Source organism: Candoia aspera, chromosome 1 (genome assembly GCF_035149785.1).
Source record: "Candoia aspera isolate rCanAsp1 chromosome 1, rCanAsp1.hap2, whole genome shotgun sequence".
In the NCBI taxonomy this organism is placed as follows: domain Eukaryota; kingdom Metazoa; phylum Chordata; class Lepidosauria; order Squamata; family Boidae; genus Candoia; species Candoia aspera.
The window spans coordinates 85265867-85291559 of NC_086153.1; the positions used below are offsets into that span (position 1 = coordinate 85265867).

General features: G+C 38.2%; 1 protein-coding gene across 1 annotated transcript in view; it reads right to left on the reverse strand.

Annotated features, from left to right (window-relative positions):
* The window catches only part of AKAP12 (A-kinase anchoring protein 12), a 74985-nt gene that overhangs the window by 18446 nt on the left and 30846 nt on the right, over positions 1-25693 (reverse strand). Inside the window, exon 2 of the mRNA XM_063308759.1 lies at positions 16815-16932. Within this exon, the coding sequence (XP_063164829.1) occupies positions 16815-16932 (118 nt within the window). The remainder of the gene's footprint in view (positions 1-16814; positions 16933-25693) is intronic.

A 25693-nucleotide genomic window follows, 5' to 3' on the forward strand; every position in this document is an offset into this window, starting at 1 on the left:
GACTTATACATACTAATTATATATATCCTCTCAGAAAATTATTTTTTTGTTGATCCTAACTTTCAGGGGTCTCTGAATGCCAATTCTAATTGCCCTGATACTTTTATATCTTGATCAGCATTTGACAGAGGTACTTGACTAACCATGTTGAGAATCCGGTCTTTCATCTGATCCACAATGGCCCTCTGTGAACAAGAGATTCAATTCCATGGTGTAGTTTGATTCCCCCCCTGCCCCCCCGCTCATTCTCTGCTCCTGCAGGCATCAGTGCCTGTTCACTTCCTGCTTTTCTACAGATACCTGGAAGGGTCAATCTCACTTCAGGCCCTGCTACATAAGCTAGTCTTTGGGATGGAGGCAGAAGCAGAAAACAAAGTGCAGTACTTACTCAAAGCAAGTGCTGCTCTATTATTTTTCCACAGATGGCTAAGAAACTTCATTTGGCTGAAATATTTGGCTACAAATATACTGTAGGGAATGAAGTTCTCCAAGAATCTGGGATTAATGCCTTAATTAACATGTTAATCTGTTAAATACTTATTTTTTCATTTTGAATCTGTAAAAATTATTGTTGCTTTCCATATATTTAGAACAGTGGAGGTTGTTTTTACTGATATTTTTATTTTTTAGATTTTTTTTATCCCACCTTTATTATTTTTATAAACAACTCAAGATGGGGAACATACCTAATGCTCCTTCTTCCTCCAATTTTCCCCACCAACAACCCTGTAAGGTGAGTTGGGCTGAGAGAGAGAGACTGGCCCAAGGTCACCCAGCTGGCTTTCATGTCTAAGGCAGGACTACTATCTCCTGGTTTCTAGACAGGAGCCTTAACCACTACACCAAACTGGCTTTTTAAAAAATAATTTAATTTAATAATTAAAAAAAATAATAAAAGAGTAGGATCTGCAAGCCCTCGTACTAAAAGTCAAAGAGCATGGTGAAAAAAGGGAACTAAAATTCAATATAAAGAAGACCAAACTAATGACAGCAGGTAGAACAACTAACCTTAGAATTGACAATGAAGATACCGAAGTGGTGGATAGCTTCTGCCTTTTAGGATCAACCATCAACACTAAAGGAATAAGCAGTCAAGAAATATGCAGCAGACTAAGTACTTGGTAGAGCAACCATGAAGGCCTTTGAAAAGATTCAAATGCCGTGATGTGTCTATACCTACAAAGATCAGAATCGTGCAAGCCATGTTATTCCCTGTGACACTTTATGGAAGCGAAAGTTGGACTTTAAAGAAGCAGGATGGGAAGAGTATTGACGCCTTTGAAATTCTGTTCCTTAGAGATGTTAACATCTGAGGTACCTTAGAATATGTTCCCTATTTGTAAATACTAGAAAATGAAGTCAGCACTCCAGTCATTATCAAGTTGGAAGGCTACAGGAGTTGATGGAATTTTTACAGAAATACAAATCAGTAAAGGTTCTAATCAAACTACGCTTGTAAATTTGGAGAATAATACAGTGGCCAAAAGATTGGAAGTGCTCGATCTACATAGCAATATCAAAAAAGGAGATTTAACAGAGTATGAAAACTATCATACACAATATCCTTAATTTTACATGCTAGCAAAATAATGTTTAGGATTACCCAACACAGATTAGAGCCCTGCATGGAAAGGGAAGTGTCACATATTTGCTTATTATTGAGACATTATTGCTTATGGATACCAGATCACTGAGAGAGCCAACAAATACCAGGAAGTCACTGATTAAGAAAAGGCCTTCAATCATGAGAACCATGTGAAGCTGTGGAATGTCCTTAGGAAAAAGGGAATCCCAGAACATCTCATTGTCTTCATGAGAAACCTACACACAGGTCATAAAGCCACAGTAAAGACAGAACATGGTGAAACATACTGGTTCCAGGTCAGCAAAGGAGATACAGCTGTATTTGGTCTCCTTATTTATTCAATCTTTATTGAGAGAGGCTGGATTGAAAGAAGATGAACATGGTTTTAAAACTGGAGGAAGAAACTTCAATTATCTGCAGTATGCTGCTGACACTACTCTGATAGCTGAAAATGCAAATGATCCACAAGATCTAGTAATGAAAATCAAGGAACACAGTGAAAAAATGGAACTAAGATTTTTTTTTTAATTCATTCAATCGTGTCCGATTCTTGGAGACTGCCTAGACAAATCCTTGCAATTTTCTTGGGAAGTTTTTTTGGAAGTGGTTTGCCATTGCCTTCTTCCTAGGGCTGAGAGAGAGTGACTGGCCCAAGGTCACCCAGCTGGCTTTGCACCTAAGGCAGGACTAGAACTCACTATCTTCCAGTGTCTAGCTTGATGCCTTAACCACTATACCAAACTGGCTCTCAAGACTGTGAGAAAATTAAAAAAAAGTAAAAGAGTTACAATAATCAGCCTTAGAATTGATTTTTTTTTATTGTATCGCATAGCAGTTCTGTGTTCATGCTGCTTTTTCTTGCTGGGAAATCCTTGTGAGGTCTAGCGGCCAGATGTGTAGACTATTTAGCTGTGACAAGTCACGTTGCCCAGGGTGCACCATGAGGAGGCTAGTCTACATTGCACCAAGTTGGGCTGAGAGAAAGTGACTGGCCCAAGGTCACCCAGCTGGCTTTCATGCCTAAGGCGGGACTAGAACTCACAGACTCCTGGTTTCTAGCCCAGCACCTTAACCACTAGACCAAATTGGCTCTCTAGAATTGATAATGAAGGTACTGAAGTGGTGGGTAGCTTCTGCCTTTTAGGATCAACTATCAACAGTAAACACCAGCAGTCAAGAAATATACCATAGACTTACTAGCACAATATATATTTTAATATTTTACATTTTAATATACATTTCTACAAAATTACATAAAACTAACATCTACCGTACTTTATTAACAAAATGAACAGCAGAGGGCAGCATTTCGTTGTTAATATTATTTAGTAAATCTTCCACTGTTAGAGCCTGTTGCAAAATTCCTGGTATATAAAACAGCAACACTAGATATAATTTCAATGCTATGGACACATGTTATGTTTATAGATTAATTTAACTGTTGATGTGCGTTGAATAAAACTACTGTAATGAAAAATGTTTATGCAAACAGAAAAAGTTACATTCAGACAGGGCTGCAACTAGGGTCTGTGTCACCCGGGGCAAACATGGGTTCCACGCCCATTTTGGCACCCCCCCTAGCACTCATTTTGGTGCCCCACCAGCACGGCGCCCAAGGCACATGCCCCGGTTGTCCCCCCCAGTTGCGGCCCTGCATTCAGAATAAACAGAACGTTCTAAAGCCAGTTCTGTCTGCAGCAAGTATTACCATTCTAGCAACTGTTTGGCTTCTGGTCCATCTGCAAATATTAGACACAAACATGTTGGAGAATGGCTTTACTGGCTCAGCCAAATACCTTACATGATGTTTCTGTCCTAACAGCCAGGAACCACGCTGAGACAAGGAATAGGTCTCTAGTGCTTTATTACTGCTACATTAGACAGAAAATCCTAACAAACTGAAGAAGCGTGGGAAAAACCCAGACAGATAAACCCCAAAGGTTAAGGCGGGTCTGATCTGTGTCTCTTTGAATGGCTGCTTAACTCCTCAGTACTACGGATGCATTTCCCCCCCTGGATAGGGGCCCCCTCCTGCTCACTATCAGTACTCATGACAGTTTCTCTAGTCACAAGTTACACTCCACTTTGTGAGAAATTACCTCTCCCCTGTGCAGTCCCTTTTCAATGCAGAAATAGAATGGCTAAAGAGCATTTGTCCAGGCAGCCCCCGTGATTTGAGCCTGAACTGATGGCAACCAAGATGAAATTTCATTAAAAGGGTGGTAGAAAGGGTACTTATCCACCCCAAAGAGATGTTTAAAGCTACCTAGCAATCAGAGAGGAGAACCACTATCACTGGAACTCTGTGGTTTATTATTACACATTTTATAGGTTATTTGATGTAGTGGTTAAAGGCAACAGGCTAGAACAAGGTTTCTCCACCAGGGTTCCATGGAAACCTAGGGTTCTGCGAGAGATCACTAGGGGTTCCCTGGAAGATCACAATTTATTTTAAAAATTATTTCAATTTTGGGCAACTTCGAATTAAAGAGGTAAGTTCCATTCTTTATTTTTAGTTTAAGAACACTGTTAATGCATATACCCAGGCCTACACATGAAACAAATATAATAGTTTTGTAACTTCTGGCCTATATTTGAGCCTGAATGTGCAGAGCTTCCTGGAGGCCTGAAAAATATTTCAAGAGTTCCTCCAGGGTCAAAAAGTTGAGAAAGCCTGGGCTAGAAACTGAAAGACTGTGAATTCTAGTCCTGTCTTAAGCACAAAGCCAGCCAAGAGACTCTGGGCCAGTCATTATTCCTCAGCCCTAGGAAAAAGGAGATGGTAAGCCATTTCCAAAAAATATTGCTAAGAAAGCTACAGACACTCCAAAAATACTGCTAAGAAAACTACAGGGACTTGTCAAGGCAGTCACCAGGAGTCAAGACTGACTTAAAGGCTCACATTTCCTTTTGTTTTTCCCATTTGAAATGCCAACTCATGAATAGGACTCTACATTATAACCCCACTGAATAAATCCTCACTAGAGGAAGAGAGGAAAGGAACAGCTGGAGAAGGAAGTTACAAAACCTGTGGAAAGCCCTTCCACAGCTGGGGACTCAAGAGACAAAAGCAAATCCTTGCAAACCCACAAGAATGTCACTACCAAAGGGTGGAAAAATAACTAAAGTGACCCATAAGCGCAGCACTCCAAGGGTATAGTCCTTCAGAGTAACAGGCTTGAGAATCAGGAATTTATTTAAATAACTGAGCTTCCTGAAAGACTAACAATATGTGTTAAGGTCGGAAACAATCTTAGTAGATGCTCTGGGCAAATGGCACCCAAATGCTAGAATCCCTGCCTATTACAGACTCTTCTTATACAATATGCTTAGACTCTGGCCCAGCTTTCTCATGCTGCTGGTTGACTATGGTCTGTACCTACTTCTCTCCATGACTCCCAGAGGTGGAAGTATGGATACCTTTGCTGCTTTTCTTCTGCTGCTAGTGTCTTTCCTGTCTCAGACCCTGGCCTGCCCTGTAGACTTTTTCTGATTTTCACTCCCCACTGGATATGTCATTCTAATGATACAGGGAAGTAGACCTCTTTGGATGGGGGGAATCAACCTGGACTATCCTCACCTGCCCATGTAAAAAACAGCAACATCTAATATATATGCATTTCATTAAAATAAATCAGGTTACAAGAGAGAGACTTAGTCCTGCCTCTCATTTGTTCACTGTATCATGAGAGCACCCAAAAACACTTGAAAAGCAGAATCCGTTATGGAGCATAAATCTAAATCCTAAAAAGGTAAAATACACTAACCTAGTACAATTTAAAACCAAAACTAAAAGAAATTTATCAGCCTGGAGTCAACCCCAAAAGATACCAGCCACAAGGAAGGCACTTTACAAGCAGGGCTCTGTAACTGAGAAGATCTTTCCTCCTTTTCTTGAGATCCAGCTCTAAACTAAGCTCTTGGTCACTCCAAGACCAACTGATAAAGAAAAGATAGTGGCTATGAAGTGGAGGACAGATCTGAATCTAGACTGACAAACCACATTTTTGCTTTACAAACATGAAAATAAAATTGGTGGTATCTAGAGAAACATACACTTACCAAGCAAAACAGCACCCTACAGCTCAGTGTTTCTCAAGCTTAGCAACTGTAAGGTATGTGGACTTCAACTCCCAGAATTCCCCAACCAGCAACTTCTTCTAACTTCTGGGAGTTGAAGTCCACATATCTTAAAGTTGCTAAGATTGAGAAACACTGCTATAGCTAAACCAAAACAGAAAGAAAGAAGCCTGATGAAACATCCACCATGCAAAAGTAAATAAACCAGCTACCCTGTCTACTTCAAGCCCTCCTCAAATAAAACATACACACACACAGAACACAAATTGCAACTACCACCTCACCAGTTTATTATTTTCTTGTTTTCTAGACATCTGGGTGCATTTCAAAACAAATAGCTGGGTGGAAACCACCATGTCCCATTTTAATTTTTTTCAGAAAGCCTGTAGAGCACCTATTGAGACCAGAGGTATTTTTAGACATGAGGAAATTAAAAATTAGGAGCCACAGGAACAGTATGACTAGAACAGTAAGAGTTTAAAATCTGCACACATAAGATGCTCATCACTCTGCCAACTCCATCATATAATAAACTGGCATATAGAAGCATCAGTTTATTGTTTTTATCTATTTTATAACTGCCTTTCAAGATAGTTGTTCCCAAACTACTTACCAAGAAACAAAAGTATATAAAAACACAAGGGAGTCATATTAATAATCAGCATTCTATCAACGAAGATTTAAAACCATGTTAAATATGAAATAAAAACTAGGTCCTATTCACATAGTTGATATCAGTTGATTCTCTGAAGTTTCTCTCATTCAGCATACACTTTTATACTTTTAGGTCCTAAAAACTTTTTCATATTTCCCTGAACAAATATTTTATTAGGAAAGGTTTGTAGCCTATACCATAGTATAGTTTTATAACTGCGTTATAATCATGTTTCCCCTTAATTATTAAGATAAAACATTTATTCCAATGTAAAATAAGTATCTTATTATTTACTAATGTAGTATTTATAGTGTTACTCATATATTAGCTTCTGGCAAACAGAAAAAGGCGGGGGGGTTGTTTCTGTAATTCTCCCACTTTATGCTTCTCTTAATACAAGCAAGAAGGCATTCCATTTCCTGTAGTTGGAAGAAAGAAAGAAATTCCCAGGCTGAAACAGCTAAATCTGAAACACTTCATGCGTTTGCAGTCAACCGTATCAACATCTGGAGTTGGTTGACTTTTCCCTCCAAGGATTTGTTGCATTGCCCTGGATTTTCTCCATGAATTCTCTGCATTCTGTATCCATCAGATACGTGTCATACACACCCAGTGCTCCATATTCCAAAATCCTCTATCCACTCAAACCCCCCAAGCATTTTTTTCAAATAAAACTGAAGCTTATTCAATATTTAAACATCTAAGGCCAAAATGTGCTTTCTGTTTCATATTTAATCCCACGATGATCCGTGTGTTTGCTTAACTGTAAGTGAGAGCAGGCCACTGCCTTGAAATATTTGCTTTAAATTGACAGTGGTTTTAAGGATCTCGTAACAATTCACAAGTTGATTCTATCTAATATTGCAACACATTGAATATGAAAAGAAAATTATCCACTGTCTCTAGATTCAGTACAGCTGGATCCAACTGCGCAATTTAAAAATGATTTCGGCCTGATCTATTCTTAACTCCTTTGAGTGTAAGCTAATTTTCCTTTAAAGGGAGGGCTATGGGATACAATTATATTATCATTAGAAAAAAATACAAAAAGCAAACTAGAAGACATATATTTTGAAACCTTTAAGTAAAAGAATTGACCTCTCCTGCTAATGTCAGTTCAACTGTACATGAAATGTAGGTTCTTGAAGATTGCCAATTTTATTAGTTAGATTAGCACTGTGAATTAGGTACAGTAAAGTTAATATTAAGGGGCCTCCTTCAATTATCCCTACAGGAGAATGGCCACAGACTAAGGATGATTCCATTTTCTTTCCTTGCTTTCTCTACTGTTACCCATAACTGTGTTAGAGTTAGGGCACTGCTTTATTTAAATCCTAATATTTGCCATATAATGCCTATTTCCAGGGTATATGTGAGGGTTTCATTTGCTTCCCCTTGTAGTTATTGAAATACCTGCAGTGTATTTCAATATTGAAGTAATACCTGAAGTGTTATTTCATTATCAAAGTACTTTAAGTGTATTTCAGAAGGTGTAGCAAGTAGAAAGAGAAAAGAGCACCAAAAATAACATCCCCTAAGTATGTATGCACATATTACGCATATTTTATACTCTCTCCCCTCCCCCCAGTCAGCTCAACCAGACTCTGGGTTTACAGAAATATACAACACATAAAATGATCCCCTTCATACTGTTCCTAAGCCATTTAAATTGTATTCAGTCTCCAGAAGCTGAAATTATTCTAGTCATTTACAGAAAGAACCTACACCACCATTTACAAACTGTGCATGCAGCTGAAAGTACGTACTGTGGGCTTGGTCCTGATAATCACATAAACCATAGTTGGGGGAAATGGAGGCTTAATACAGACTTTTATATTCCTATTCCTTTTCCTGTATGTCAACACCCTCCTTGTTTTTTAGATTTCTCTAATCATAGTTTGCTTTAATAACCATTAGGCAGACTATGCTCAGCATTAACCTATTAAGATTTAAATCGGATTTAAACAGGATTTCTTAAAATTGGTTGGCACTTCAACAGTAAGCAGATACATGACTCAGAAGTCATGCCAAACTTTGATTATGGAAATGGATGGAAACAGCACCAGCAAGAGGAAGAAAAAGGCAATGAAAAACGATTTGCAGCATTTTTTGTTAGTCATTCTTACTGGACTGTGCAACTATATCATGGAATGCAAAAACCTACCATGGAAAAACAAAATCTAAATATCTTGGAAGGTGCAAAGATAAATATGATCAGCTTATTAAAATCTAATTAATGAAATTGTTGTAATTTATGCTAAATGCTAAGTAACAATTTAAATATGCTTTTCTCCAATCATTTTCAGAAGTTACAAGAATATGATACAAGATTCTCCTCTCTCCCCCCCCCCTCAACCTGGTGTTTCATGTAAACTTATATCTAAGTATATGTTCCATAGTACTGATAATTTAAACAACAAGACCTCTGTGTTTTTTGTTGCTGCTTAGAGCTATCAGATGTGCGCTGCACAAATCCCCATGACCACTAAAGGCAGCAAAGAATTTATGGAAGTGATTATACCAAGTTGAACCAGACCAACCAAAAATTACTAGGCTACTGTAGAAATCCCAGAGATATAATAGATATTTTCACAAGTACTAAACTTCCTTCATACTTTAATAAATTATGTTAAGTATTACAGTAGTTTTCACAGAAAAAAATACAAAAAAGCTTTTCTGAACATCTTGATGGGCAAGATAAAATTAAGTTTCTAAAACTGTAGAGCTTCTAAGTATGTTTTTTCTTTAAATGATTAAAAAAAACCCTCTGACTATTCCCAACCATTCAGCAACATATTGCTATCCCTTTGTTTCCAAAATTACTGCTGTGAAGGACTTTGGGAGGAAGCTGTAGAGTTGTTGTAACAGATTGACTAATTTATTATAATCCCATTGCTTCTGTTTTTACGGGCATATTCAGCTGAAACATCATGCATTTGAATGACAATAACTTTAAAAGATAAAACAGATGTTTGACCCATTTTTTTTAAAGTAGAAGGATTATGCTAAGGGCAAGGATTTTGGAAATTAAGGGAAAGGACAAAAATTAATGAAACAATCTAGGATCAATTAGAATCAATGAAATATAATATTCTGTGTAAATCTTGGGGTAAATTAAATGCTAGGCTCAGCAAATAAAAGTTATAATAAAGTAGACATTAAACCATTTATAAACTGAAAAAATATGTAATACTCAAAAATTTGGAAGATTTATTGGAATCATGTTTCTTTCCTGACACTTACCAACAGCAGTATACATAAAATACATAGGCCAATATAAATCAATCATCCTTACACACTATGTAATCTAAGATGCTCTTGGTTTCCTCTGAAAGCACCGCTATATAAAATCCCTGATTTAAAAGTGGGGAAAATCTCACTATTTGTACACATGAATATGTATTCACTAACAGTTCACTTTGATGGAATTTATTTCTACATACATACGTAAGCGTAAGTATTATGTTTCAACATTTTAATCAAATGGTATTTTCCTGACTCAAGTCAAATCAAAAATAGCAGTAAAGTTTAAAGTAATCATTGCTGTAATTCTGTATTATCTTACTTGGCAGGCAAACCTATTCAATTCAATAGAGCTTACTTCTGAATAGCTAGGATTTCACTGCCTATGGATTAATAATTAGAGGTCTGTTCCAATAAATCTTCAAAATGCTTGAATTCTGGGCAAAAGTTCTGCAGCATAAAATCACCACCACAGACATAAAATAACAATCAGTATGACTCGAAAGATTAAAAAAAAAAACCCTTTGTACCTGTGATAGTGATATTTCCCAGCATTTTTTCTGTCTGATGATAATTAAGGGTGTTTTTCCTCCAAAGTGAGGGATTCCTTTACTTCTGTTTCTCCAACTGAGATAGTTATTGAACGGAGGGAGAGATAGTGAAGCAGCTGAAGATAAGCAGAGCTAAAAGAAACACCTCTTGTCTTTCACTGCCTGATGAAAAAGACCGACTGAAGTTGTGTTTCAGTAGGCTACTCCTTGATGGACCGCAATTTGTGGTCCAGCCACTCCTTAATCACTCACTGGGAAAGATACTGTGTGCCTCTTTTAACAATGACATCTCCACCCTTTGCTCATCCCTAATTGTTACAAGAAGTTTGGGGCTGCAGATTAGCAGAACTTGCTTAAATCAAAAATTGTAAAAAATGCTTCTTCTATATATTTACAGTATACTTTCAGAGCAAAAGCTGAGCACTTTTCTTTTACAAATCACACCCACACACAGACCAGAGATATTATACCAACAGATTGTTTCTTTTATTCTTGAGATTATACCTCGAGACAATTCCCTCCAAATTTGGCATCTTCCAGGATTGCTGGAAGATAAGGAAAGCAATAGTAAAATGTATTTGGAGGGTACTCAACAGAGACGGGTGATTTAAAGTACACTGCTATTTTAAATTATTTTACCAAAGTAATTTTTTACTTGAACAAGTAGAGTTTTATATTAACAATTATTTTATACTATTTTTCTAAAGGCTACTGCAGACAGAAATATCTACATTTTAAAACAAATATTACATTGGATAGATCAAGAAAGCACTTAAATATTCATTTTTCATCCCCAAACCATCCCTTTCACTTTTACAATGATTTTTTTTTTAATTATTCTATCCTAACATAGGGATGTCTTTGCCAAGCTGCTTCTGGTACATCAGCTGCAACCCTTCCTAGAACATTTCTAAAACATGAAGCCCGGCAATCATTGCCCATGCCCTGATCGCCTCCAGAATCAAATTCTGCAATGTGCGCTACATTCAGCAGCTAAAATCTGCCTGGAAGCTGCAGCTGGTGAAAAACGCAGAGGCCTGCATGCTGGTAGGTGAAAGCCACTGCTATCTAACACAGATTTTGTGGGTATTGCACTGACTTCCAGTAGGTTTTTGAATACAATCTGAAGTATTGGTTTTAACAGACCTATCTCTCATGGTTTCTGCCTGTCCAGTAAGATCAGGCAGAGTTGGTGAGCTTCAGGTCCTTCAACCAAACAATGCCATTTATCAGGATTCAGGAGGCGCATCTTCTTTGTGGTAGCACCTTCTAGAATGGGGTTTCTCATCCAAGGGTTCTGCGAAAGGTCACTAGGGAGATCATGATTTATTTAAAAAATTATTTCAAATTTGGGCAACTTCACATTAAGGAGGTAAGTTCCATTCTTTATGTTAATGCATATACCCAGGCCTACACATGAAACAAATATAATAATTTTGTAACTTCTGGCTTATATTTGAGCCTGAATGTGCAGGGGTTCCCCAAGGCCTGAAAAATATTTCAAGGGTCCTCCAGGGTCAAAAAGTTGAGAAAGGCTGTTCTAGAAGATACATGAGAACAGCTATGTGAAACATTACCTCATTGTCTTTGACTTTTTAAAAAGCCACGGAATCACCTCAAAATACAGAGCTATGTAAATAGAGGCAATTCTATAAAATTATGCATATACTTGTGCATAAATTAGCAGCGTACTATAACAACATGGCTCAAAACCCATAAAACATATATACATTATCATTTCAGTGAAAATATTTGATTCAATTCATTTATTAATTAAATTTGTACACCACCTAATTCCCAGCAACTCTGGGTGATTCACAAAGAAAAAACACAATTATTTTATTTATCTCACTATTGAGATAATTTTAAATTAATTTGACACCTTTAATATAAATCTGAATACAAATTTCATGTCTCAAGATACCCTGCTTTACACTGATCTATGTATTAGAAAACTCTTACGCCTTGCAGACAAGATGGTGAGATGGCTGGTTTCATTCAACTATCACTGGCACGCGAGCTATGAATTAGAAGAGCTGGATTAGTACAATAAATCTGAGGGACCAGCTTGGGATGCTTCACTGAAGGAAGAAACGTTTTACTTATACTTCTATTCCATCTCTCTCCTGCACTCCTTTTGGTGAGTTGCTTCCTGGTGTGAACAAACCAGTTTGCCAGTATATCTGAACAGGCAAATTATGGTGATACTGACATCCTTAGAACTAGGGTCTAAAACTACTGATATGTATCTAATAAAGTCCTCCAGAAGTCACATGCATATCAGGAAAAGCAGGGAAGACACATTTTTGTTGTATCCTGAGACTATCCAGAAAAATAGCTTTTTTATAGGAAAGCTGCCAGCCACTAAGTTTATGTTGCCCATGCCCTGATCACCTCCAGAATCAAATACTGCAATGTGTACTACAATCAGCAGCTAAAATCTGCCTAGAAGCTGCAGCTGGTGAAAAATGCAGGGGCTGCCTGCTGGTGGGTAAGAACCACTGCTATTTAACACAGATTTTGTGAGTACCGTACTGACTTCCAGTAGGTTTTTGAGTACAAACTCACAGATTATTGTTTGCTTTGTACATTAGCTTTATTCGTGTTATATTCCTCAGAAATTGTTGACTTATTATTTTATTATCTTTGCGCCATTAGTCTCAGAAATCAGTTAATAAATTATACTGATTGGTTATTAATTATATTTTTAATTTTGGGCTTTTAGACCTACAGCATAAAGGTGCCAATAAAATAGGCCATGTGGGAAATCCTAGTTCACAATACCAGCAAGAAGTATGAGTGGCTACAGGGTTGTGATTACTCACTTTGAGTGTCCTCCTCCTATCCACTTCACAGTATTGGAGTGGATACTGGGAAACGCAAAGCATTTATTAGTATATAAGCATCTAGCTGAGTTCCTGGAGATTTATCTCAAGTTCAGGACTGAAGAGCTGAAATTAACCTACCACAAGATTTAATATTCATGGTAATGTCACCTTGCCTAGTATGGTTCAGGATTTCATTATCTCTTGTGTAACAATAAAATTGTCAGAGATTACTTCAGAAACATGTTTTTCTCCCCCAAAAGTGACCAGGCAACAAAACTGAAAAACTCAATAAACTGTTGAAGATAAAGTTGGGAGACAAGCCATAAAACACCATTAAAAACAGCCAGGAGCAATTAAGCCAGAGTCCAAAACAGATTCTGGAAATTGTCCAGGGATCAAACAGCAAAGAGCTAAGAGGAGCCTGGCAACAAAATCAGAGGCCAATTCACAGGTATTGTTTCAGCACTGACTGCTTGATACTGATGGTTTTTAAAGCCAAAACTCCTGGTACCTAGACCTTAGTTTCTGCCAGTCAAAATTATCTAGAGATAATTCTTCCTTCTAAATTGAGTCCAACTTCCAAGTAGGCTTTTACTTGGCTATTTCCCAGGACCATTTCTAGGTCTCTCTCTCAGTTGAGTTTTGATGTTGATCCTAAACATAAACCTACCTCTATATCCTGGGTCTGGGGAATAGTTCAATAATTTCATAATAATAATTTCATAATCAGTTGAAGGACCCTTGCCCACAGGATGACTGAGTCTGAGAACTGCATTTTGTAAACATCCCCCCAAAATCAGAGTTTTACAAGGTCCCAAGTTGGGAGTTATGAAATGGGAAGGGAAACCACCAAGGATCAAATGGAGAACTATCCAAAGGCACAAATCTATGCATGACTATGAGAAGGAAGTATTAGACTGCAACCCAAATCAATACTGCCAAGCTATTTTTTTTTCCTGAAGCATCATACAGCCAAGTTATTTGAAGTTGTGAATGATTTTTATATCCAATAAGGAACTCCTGCCAAAATTCATGCATTCCTTTCTTTTTCATGGTACTTGTTTAGGTTTCCTTGTAGATGCAGACAGAGATCCTGGCATAATGAAAACCTCTCTCCATATTCTATGGATATTTTCTTATTTTCTTATGCTGCTTAATAGTAATTGTGCCCAGCATGGTTGGCTGTTAAAAACAATACAAACACTGCATGTACTAAGATCATAGTTGTTTGTTCGCTTCTTTGAAAGTGTTCTGATTTTCTTCATAAAGTGTCTGGTTTAAATAAGAATTATTCATTTATTAATTATTTAATTTTTGCATATTACTATTTTTCTTTGTGAGCTATCTTGAGTTGTGGGAAGATTATGAATGTTTTTACTATATAACTACACAAACACAGTAAATAAGAAATGCAATTTCTGCCTTCCACTATTGGTTTTCACTAAAATGGGACATACCAGTTTCCCAGTTTATATCAGTTCTTTATAATACTCTGCCAACTGAAAGTCAAATATAAGAACCATAGTAGTTATATTTCTTAGCATTTGTCCTGCATGGTTGTAAGGTCTGCCTGTTTCTGCACTGTGCTCGCTTAGTTCTTACTGAGAAGCTATCAATGCATGATGTGGCAAGGGGGTCTGTTTAGCAGCAAACTTGCTGCAGAGTCTGACACTTATTTGGGCTGAGCGGGAATGACTGGCCCAAGGTCACCCACGTAGCTTCTGCACCTAAGGGAGGACTAGAACCTGGGATTTTCCACTCTTAGTCCAGCACCTTAAATGCTACACCACACTGGCTCCTGTGACAAAAATAGTAGCAAAGCATACTTAGTAAAGTAAGAAAGAAATGAGGGGAGTGTAACATGCAGTCTTAGCACAGTAAATATAGTTCACGGTACAGCTTTAACAAGAGATGAGTTGGCCAAATGATGGGAGTCTAAACTTTGTGTGCCAAATGTCCAGAGTTAGAACATTAGCATTTCCCATTAAATAACCTCAGGTAGCAAGACTGACAGAATTCCTAAAGCCACTTCCATTTTGTGGTAAATGGAACAACTATCTGATAGAACACAGTACAAAACAAGCTAAGTTTTTCTTTCTTGTAAATCTGATTTATCAAGCTTGACTCTTTAGCTTGTTCAGACAAAGCAGAACTGACATCAGATCATATTTACCAATCATTTTATTTTTATAGAATATTTCTGCTATACTTCAGTTAAGTGTTAGAACTTGAAAATATATATTCATAAAACTTTTAATATATTTTACTAAAATACAGGCATCCTAATTTTATGGACATATTTTAGTCACAATGTCTCAAAGACTAACATGAGATAGCATAATTAAAAAACATACACTAGTTTCCTGCAAAATTACACAGACTTGACAGATTATGTCTTTCCCGTATCTCATTTTATTTTACTGAATATCAGATATGACCTTAAAAGGATGAATGGAATAGGTCTATATAGCTAATCTAGGATAATGCAACTGCTTGTCTAACTAGGAATTATGGCTGAAAACTGAATGTTCAGTTAGCAGTTTATATCACTTGGTAATAAAATTAATTGGAGGTTTGTATTCAGATAAGCCCTGAAAAGAGCAAATCTACAATATCAACCCTGCATCATCCCTTACATTCCCTGAGCAAGATGATGTACAGAGTTCAAAGGTGCCAATAGTAAAGCAAAACTTATCCCCATTCAGAGAAATAAAATCACACTGATTGGAGAATAATAAATCTAAATAGAATGAATCTGGGTGGACTGGAAATCTAACTCCTTCACCGCAGAGGCAAAGTCTTTGTTCCAATGGAATACAGTATCTCAAGATTTCCCCTCAAGGACAGCGGTTGGAAGGGCATTAAATTTTGCCAGAATTAGGACTCTTCTGAATTTAGGACCTCTTATTTGGTTTGAGTATCTTGCCAGCTTGAAAAAAAGGGGGAGCAACTACCCATGAACACATCTGTGAAGTGAATCTGTAATCAATAAAAGCCACATATAGCACAGATCCAAATAAGAGCGTGGTCTAAAATCAAGTTCTCGGGCAAATAGCAGTTCTCTTTTTGGATTATGTGCCACCAAGAGTTAGTGTCAACTCTTAGTGACCACATAGGCATGATTTGTCTCCAGCTCGACCTTCAAGTCTTTCAACAGCAGGAACTATCAAAGCTGAACTCCACTCCTTGGGAATCAGTGTCTTTCTATTTATCAATGTCAATAGGAAGGCTACAGCAGGGGCCCACCAGTCCAGATTATTCCAAATAGCTGACAGTAGTTTTTTTGAGGGGGTCAACTAAAGCCTTGAAAACAAAACCAAATTCTACATGGACAATAGCAACAATGATATGCATAGGAGTTTTCATTCTATAGTGCAATATCATACCCAAAACAGTTCAGAAATGTCTAAGAAAGCTTTGTTCCTTTCATCCACACTGCGCCTAACATGTATGTACTCAAGGCTCCTATACCTCTAAAGATTTCTTGGTCTATGTGCTATGGAGGGTATTCATGCTCTAGCACATGAGAAATTTACATGGGTGAAAATAAAGGACTGGATAACAGTACACCAAAGATGCAATTGCCTTCTATTCACTGCAAGTAAACATTCTCTGCAAATGAATATTACACCTCTATCTCAATTATAGTAAGTTTTCAGGATATCAGTGATAGCACATAGTATTTTGGGGAAGAGAAAAGACTCTATCTGCATATATTCTCCCTCAATATATAGTCAAAACTATAAGCAGCAGCTCTATCAATCAAGGAATTAATATCTCATTTCTGTATAAAATTATCAGAACCCTCAACTTCCTTTTATCTTTCCCAGAATTCCAAGAAATCTTTCCTGTCGCCATAAACATCTCCTTACCATCTGCTGCAAGGACTTCTGCCTGCTGTTCTTTCAGCTCTTCTGGTTTGTGGCTGAGCTCCACTTGCTCTTCTGTAATTCCATTAATGCTGGATATCTGTCCATTTTTATGTAAAAGCTACATTGACAAATGAAATAAAGGGAGGAAAAAGGAAAGGAAAGAACAGCTGTCAGTCAGTATACAACAATTTTTTAGTTACTTTTTTTCAGTAGAAAGAGAATGTACGTTGGAATACATATCTTACAGTTTGGAATCATAAAATGTACTTCTGTGGCAGGTGATTTGATTGAATTTCCACATCAGTTTTCCAAACCAGATGCCTCCAAATCTGACAATTTGGAAGGACATCTATACATGTGGTAACACCTTTTTAAAAAATGATTCATCAACTGAAGTATGAAATCAGATTAGAGTTCAAACTGAATTGGCAACTGTAATCAGAGCTGATCCGTACCCTTAAAATATTCACATACACTATATAATAATCCTCCCCACACTATGTTCCTTCATAGAATATTTCTTTTTTTTCCTCCTGTAGATAAGCCAATATTTGCTGACACCAGCTTGATCAAAATGTACCCTTTCTAGCCATAGACAGTGGGTTAACAGGTGCAAAAGTAAAGACAGCCGAATAAGAAGCAGAATGTAAAACTCAAAAGACGATGTCTTTCTCTGAAACAGAGTAAATGAAAACAATCCTAGGAGATGCTGCTTGTATACGTTTGCCTTAGTTAATGTTACAGAAGTATGTGTCAGACTGAAAGGGGAAGAACTGGTTTGAAGTCTGCCTCAAAAACCTACAGGTCTGCTTCCTCGGTTTGTTGTGATCTCACTCCTAACCCTAACCCTTGTCTCCTATCCAATGCCTGTTTCCTGGTGCTAACAATAATTTGCAATATATATTTATTGACAAGATATATTTATTGATGACTGGTATTATTTATGATTTTATTGAATTTTAAATTGTTCTTATTGTGAACCACCAAGGGTCCTGTCCTAACAGCCAGGAACCACGCTGAGACAAGGAATAGGTCTCTAGTGTTTTATTACTGCTACATAACAGAAAATCCTAACAAACTGAAGAAGCGTGGGAAAAACCCAGACATATAAACCCCAAAGGCTAAGGCGGGCCCGATCTGTGTCTCTTTGAATGGCTACCTAATTCCTCAGTACTACGCATGCGCTTTACAGCCTGGATGGGAGCCCCCTGCTTGCCATCCTTACTCATGACAGGTCCCCCATGCAGGGGAGATGGGCGGTCATAAAAATATGATAAATAAAATAAATAAAATTTCAACTCTTTTTCTCTCAGATGGCTCTCCTCTCCTTGAGGGTCCCTCCCCCCACCCGTTTTTTGTTTCATTTTCAGTTCTTCTGGAGTTCTACTTTTACCCAGCAGGAACTGCCTCCTTGTTTTCTAATTATTAGCTGGATGGAGAACTGATTAATTAGCTCTTAGCATGTCTATTTCACTGGCCCTTTAATTCCTCTGAAAAACCAATGCTTGCCTAGTTTGTACTTTCTGGGACATCTTCCCACTACACAAAATTATGTTAATTTTTGATGCCCTGAATTTGTGTGAAAGGCTTCAGCTACTTCATTCTGTCAGAGCACATTTCCCCTCAAATGCCTGACATTCCAGCAAAACACTGTACCTTGCTTGTCAGTTAAAACTGTCTCTTACCAGACTTAAAGAAAAAAAAATCCTCACCATAAATCAACTAATAACCCCTTAAATGCCAACCAGAACTGAAATCTGCATAATCACACTTTTTAATTTTAAAAGTATTTACTCAGAAAATTTTCTACAGAAGTTAACTTTTTTCTAAAGAGAATAGTCATTCTTTAAAATGGAAGACAGTAATAGCAATGGCCAAAAAAAAAAAAAGCACAAATGGACTAATCCAAAATGAGAGATCAAGTCTCAAAGGCCAACTTGCAGCAGATAATTTTTGGGAAGATCTCTGTAAAAACAAAAATCAGAAAAACCCTAAAGCTTGCTTTTCCTGCAGACTGACATGCTTTCATATGACAATGAATGCAATGAGAAACCCCCCCCCAATACATTTACAAATCAAGAATTTCAGCTTAGATTATTTAACTGAAAATAAACCTAGTTCTGAAATTCATGGGCAAGGTCTATATTCCACTTAAATTTAGGGACATCCCATTTGAAATTAGTCATCTATATATGTAAATGATTGTTGTGAAACTAATTAATTAATTGATTGATTTCCTCTGGAAAGGAGGAAAATAGGCTACCTGTAATTGATAAATGAAAATGGATGAGAGCTATATTTGCTCATTCGATATTCAGTGGCTGCATCCTTTCATAAACTGAAGACTCTTTGGAAAGAGAAATGATTTCATTCAGTTCCACATTTCATTTTCAACCCTGTGACCCCATCTCCCAATAGCCATCTCATAAATAGCAACTATACTCTTCATAAATAGAATCCAGAATTGCCCAGTTATCAAAGCCTGAAGGGGTATCAACATGCTGATGAATATGGATACGTCTCCTTCCATTTCTAAATGCTGTCATTCTCAACATTCTTCATGACAGACTAAGGTCCATTCCAAAAATTCCACATACCAGGCCCAAAGACATTAATGCTAATTTTGCCTCACAGTCTTAAATCCTTCCACACTGGTCATTAGACATTCCTAAAATAAGAGAGTTCCAGTTGTCTGAGCTGGATTAAACTAAACAGCATACGAAAATATTTTTTCTATGCACTTAGATGACTCAGCAGCACAATACATTAGAACAGTTAAAATTCTTTCAGCAGGACTGTCTTAATCACTTCAAAGTAGATCATTTCTATGCAGATTATGCCAATAACATTTCCACAGGAATGGCAAAAATAAATACTAATAACATCAAATAGCTATATATTCCTGTCTGAAACAATAAATCCTACAATATCATTTTGGTCTTTTCAATGTAACACTTTTGAAAAACTAAGCATTTGTAGATGCCTCAAAAGATGCCACCAATTTACGAATATGACCGTTGAACAGCAGCAAAAGCCCTGGTGTCAAGCTCAAACCCTATGGTGAACAGAATCACTTCTCTTCCTCCCTGGCCCACTGAGCAGACTTTGTTTGCTAGAGAAGGCTTAAGTTAGGTAGGTAGGTAGATTTGTTAGGTAGAGAATTAATGAAGAGTAGGACAGGAGGTAGATGTGTATTTTTATACTCCCAAAGCTCTCAGATGGTAAATTGGCTGTTCTGTCTAAATATTCCCACAAAATATTTAAGTGAGGTTGTTCCTGCAAAACAGAAGAACTTTAATGATGCACCTGAATTCTACTCCCCTGCTTCAGGTACATCATTCCACTGAGAAAATTGGCAACAGCACTAATCAGCTATTAGGAGTGGGTGGCCTTGATGTGCAGTGCCTAGACCCTAGCAACATCTTTTAATATAATAACATAATATAGTAATATAATATAATAATGTAGATTAAATAAATAAATAAAATCCTTCAAATTCTTATTTTATCATTAAGATTGCTTTCTTATACAAATATACAGTAGGAAAAAAATATACAGTAGGAAGAATATAGCAGCACTTACTATACTATTAATTAGTTTTGGTTTTTTTTTAAGGGAAAGTATGTCTTTAAACTGGAATATATGAATTTTCATGTGATTTCTGGGAGGCTTGTTTATTTTTTTTTTCAAGGCTTTCAATTCTCTGGTCAGAATTACAGTTGTTTTAACTTAGAAGTTAATCACAGATGCTGTTTGCCATGTTCTCAAAAAGAAGGTGTTGTTTTTATTAGCGCTATTCTTCGGAACAGAAAATCCCAAATATTTATAGTACACTAGAATACATTAAGGGAGCAGAGTAAGTAGCAGTTACGTATTATGATAGCAATGGTAGAGGCAAGCTGCTCAAGACTGAATTATTACACTGCAGAGTTCAGAACTCCCAGAAGCAAAGGTTCAAGGCTACTAAAGTTGGATCTCATTCCCTTCTCCACAACTTCTCTGCTGTGATGTGTTGTTTGCTAATATGCCAGTTTCTTTTATTGTTTTATAAATAAAGCTTGTCAGTAGGACATTACATGGTTCAGAAATATACTCACTTAAGTTATGTATAACCTTTTCTCATAGCATTCGAAAGAGCTCCTGGTTCGCCTTCCTTGGCACCCACTTCTGTTCGTGCCCAGGAACCCAGCTCTTCCCATTAACAGAAAGTATTCAATCTCCAGTATTGGAAAGGGGGATCAAAATTTCATCTGGGTCTCTCAGTGTATGGACAGTATACCCATACAGAAAATAAAATGAGCAACATTAACCATGTTATTTTCTACTACTGCATTTATGACTTGGCTGAACCTTAACATACCTTCTTTTATACATCTTCACCTGACATTTGTCCTACACTTGCTGCACATGCATGGCAGAGGGACAGTGCAGCAAAACACAGGGTAAACACAAACTCAGTGCTTTTGTCAATGGCTGCCGGGAATCCAGTATAGAGCTTTTAGTTTATATTTTCCTCAATAAACCAGACAGGCAAAATAATTATTTCTAATCCAAATCCTTACAAAAGAGGCCCCTCTTTTGGAGAAAGAGTAGAGGATGGAAGAATATTCCCTTGTACACGCTTTTCCTCTTCTCTCCCTGAAGAAATCCCTCCGTGGCCCTGCTGTACAAAAATTGACTTCCGAGACATTTGTACACTGTAAGCCACCAGTTCTGAATAATCCGTAAAGAAGGCTGTCTCCCTTTTGTGAGTTTCCTCTCAGCACAGAATAGGAGAAGAGGACAAGAAAAAGTTCAGAATTAGCTATAAGATAACTACAGCATCATTTTCAGATGCTTCAGTTACTGTTTTGGGACTGTACGGTGAAAGACACCACTGAGGCAATTTCTGTTATAAGGAAATGGTAGTTTTTTAGGTTTTTTAAAATCCCTTTATTATTTTTGTAAATAACTCAAGGTGGCAAACATACCTAATATTCCTTCCTCCTCCTATTTTCCCTACAACAACAACCCTGTGAGGTGAGTTGGGCTGAGCACTGATTGAATGGTGCTGCTGATTAAGTCTTCTGGTCACTTTGCAACTTCTTCTTCTTAGTGTTTTTCCCGCGCTGTGGCAGGGTCTGCTTGTCGGCATATCCATCTCCATTTGGCTTGGTCCAAGGCATCTTCAGGGGTGGCATTCATGCATTCCATGTCCTCCTTAATGCGGTCCATCCACCATTTCTTTGGTCTACCACAGGGCCGCCGACCACCAGGGTCCAGGCGCATGGCTGTTCTCGCCACTGAGTCTTCTTTGCCGCGTATGACGTGTCCATACCATCTGAGCCTTCCTTCCCACAGTTTTGCCATGATTGGTGTGACTCCCAGTCATCGTCGGACGTCATTGTTCATGGCGTGGTCGAATCGTGTTAGTCCAAGGCACCATTGGAGCATTCGCATTTCCATCACGTGCAGGGCCTGCTCGTGCTTTGCTGTCACTGGCCAGCACTCCGATCCGTAGAGGGTGACCGGGCGCACTACCATTCTGTAGACCTTTGACTTGAGGCATAGGGGCATCCAACGATCACACAGGACTCCAGTCACCTGGCGCCACTTCATCCAGGTGGTGTTGACATGGGCGCGGGCATCCAGAAAGCTATCGCTGTTGCTGCATATGAAGGAGCTGAGGTACTTGAATTGCTCTACTTTCTTCAAGTCTTCTCCACCAATGCTGATGGTTTCATCAGTTCGGGGGCCGCATTCCATATATTCCGTTTTCTTGATGTTCAGTTGAAGTCCAAATTCGCCGAGCCATTCATTCCATTGCTGCATTTGCTTTTGGAGGTCTGCACGTTGTTCATTCGCCAAGAAGACGTCGTCGGCATAGAGAAGTGACCATGGATGAGGCAATTGGAGGTCATGTGTCAGTGTCTATGAAGAGGATGAACAGTAGGGGCGAAAGTGCCGATCCTTGATGTACTCTGATGTTGATGGCAAAGGGAGGCGATGTTCCCACTGTGCATCGGACCATACCGGTGATGCTGCAGTACAGTAGTTGGATCCACCGGACATAGGCTTCGGGGACATTATGAGATCGTAGGGCAATGAGTTTGTGTGGGGCATGACTGAAGGCCTTTTCCAGGTTGAGGAAAGCAACAATAACACCTTTGCAACAATAACATCTAATTACAAACAACAAAATATGAAGCTGTCCAGCAGCATAATATAAAACATATCATCATGAGCACTGATGGTGAGCAGGAGGGGGCCCCTATCCAGGCAGGAAAATGCATGCGTAGTAGCGAGGAATTGAGCAGTCATTCAAAGAGACACAGAACAGACCCGCCTTGACTTTTGGGGTTTATCTGTATGGGTTTCTCACGCTTCTTCAGTTTGTTAGGATTTTCTATCTAATGTAGCAGTAATAAAACACTAGAGACTTATTCCTCGTCTCAGCGTGGTTCCTAACTGTTAGGACACATATCAAGCAAAAACAAAACTTACATGTATTTTATATTTTAAAATTAAAACATTTAAAGGCCTGGGTTAATAAAATCAGGTCCACTCTAGCACCAAGGGACTACAAAGTAGTATCAAGCACATTTGTCTAGAAAAATTATTCCATAGCCAGGGAAGTGGAAAAGTGGAAAGTTACCATTATATTTATTCTTACTATTTTAAATATTCTGCTACAGAATATTCCCACCTCCATGTCATGTACAAGGCTTTGACTCTGTTTAGAGTCAAATGTGCAGTTTAAAAAAATATGCAGGCACACATAAAAAATATACAGCAATTTATCCTCTAAATATCCAGAGTAGTGTTGCACCATTACAATTTACAAGGAAGAGGAGGTAACATTTGATATTGATAAGATTTAAAAAGAAGACCTACTCCTATAGAATTTAACAGTTGTTAACAAAAACCCTAGTTTTCATATTCAGTAAATTAAAAGAAAATCCTTGCTGTTTGTGAGGGTCGTGGTCCCAAGCAACAACCTTTCCTTCTTTATTTTGTGTTTCACCCTTGCCTAGATGCATTCAGTCCAATTCAATTGCTCTGTATGATAAAGACACAACATGGATTAGGGAAATAACACTGTGCTACCAGAGCTCATGCAGTAAATGAAATGAAGATATACGGCTTTCCCAGAAGGTGCTGTCCAAAAGAAAAAAAAATAAGCAACATAGCTCCTCAGAGTTTGTTTGGGAAACAAAAATAATTAAGCACAAAACAGAATGATGTGTGTATGTGCTGTTTCTAATCCAAATAATCCCCCCACCCCAATACAATATCCTTCTATATTTCCACACTTTTGTTGTCATTTCTCCTGGTTCCTACACACCTCCTCAAATCCCCTTCCCTTGACATATAAATTAATTGGGTTATGCAACTAACCCAATCTCCATTTTATCTGTCCCAATCAAACTACAACATCTGTTTTTGAAAGGACATTTTATTTATTTATATTTCAAATTTCGTCACCGCCCATCTCACTCAAAGAGCGACTCTGGGCAGTTTACAATAAAACTGGAATATAGGTTAAAATACAATAAAACAATATTCTTAAATAAAAATATAAATATAAAATCCAAGATAGAGATGTTAAAAAGTTCATTTTTTTAATGAACTTTAAATTCATTTAATTCATGGGAACTTCTTCAAGGCGCTAACCACCCCCAGGATTGATACCCCTCCTCATGCCCCAAGCAAGATGGCAGAGCCAGGTCTTCACCACTTTCCAGAAGGCCAGGAGAGTGGGGGCCTGCCTCACCTCTGGGGGAAGAGTGCTCCATAGGGCGGGGGCCATGGCAGAGAAAGCTCTCTTCCTGGGCCCCGCCAATCGACAGTCTTTCATGGACAGGGTCTGTGACATGCCCTCTCTGCCTGAACAGGTGGGACGGGTCAATGTAATGAGGGAGAGACACTCCCTCAGGTAACCTGGACCCACACCATGTAGGACTTTAAAGGTGATGACCAACATCTTGAACTGGACCCAGAGGCAAAGTGGCACCTGGTGCAGTTCCCACATCATCCTTGGGGCACCCAAGACTGCTCGCACGGCTTCATTTTAAACCAGCTGTAGTTCCCAGATACGCTTTAAGGGTAGTCACATGTAGAGTGCATTGCAATAGTCTATATGGGAGATGACTAGGGCATGAGTGACTGACTGGAGGGCTTCCCAATCAAGGAAAGGGCCTAACTGATGCACAACACGAAGTTGAGCAAAGGCCCTCCTGGCCACGGCTGCCACCTGCTCTTCCAGCAGGAGTCGAGTCCGGGAGGACTCCCAGATTCCGCACCAGGTCTATCTGGGGCAGTGCCACCCCATCCAGAACCAAAGATGGTAAGTTCCAGAATACAGAGGGGCCCCCAACCTGCAGTCACTCCATCTTACCAGGTTTCAGCTTTCTACTAGTGATCTCCTCCATTCAATTTTGCATTCAGTACTGCACTTCAAGAAACATAGGAACAGGTTCATAGGAGGGTAACAAAGTTGGTCAATGATTTAGAAAACAGGTCCTAAGAGTAGAAGCTGAAGGAACTGGATATGTTTGGCTGGGAGAAGAAATACAAGACAACACTTTCCAAATAGCTGAAAGACAGTTATACAGAAAGGGACAAATACTTGTTTCCTGTTGCCCCAAAGCTCAGAACTAGAACAAGTAGCCTTGAATTATAGGAAGCACACTGGAAAACCATTTTAACAGAAATGGCAGCTCAACTGTAGGAACACTGCCTAGAATTCTTCAGGCAAAGAAAGATGTTCAAGCTCTGCAGCTGATGCCAGTATACAAAATCTTACAATAACAAAGATAAATGAATTTCCCCCATCTTTCTTTGTTTTGAGTTTTCACCTGAGACCACTAGAACGCTGTGCATATACTTAACACAGTTTG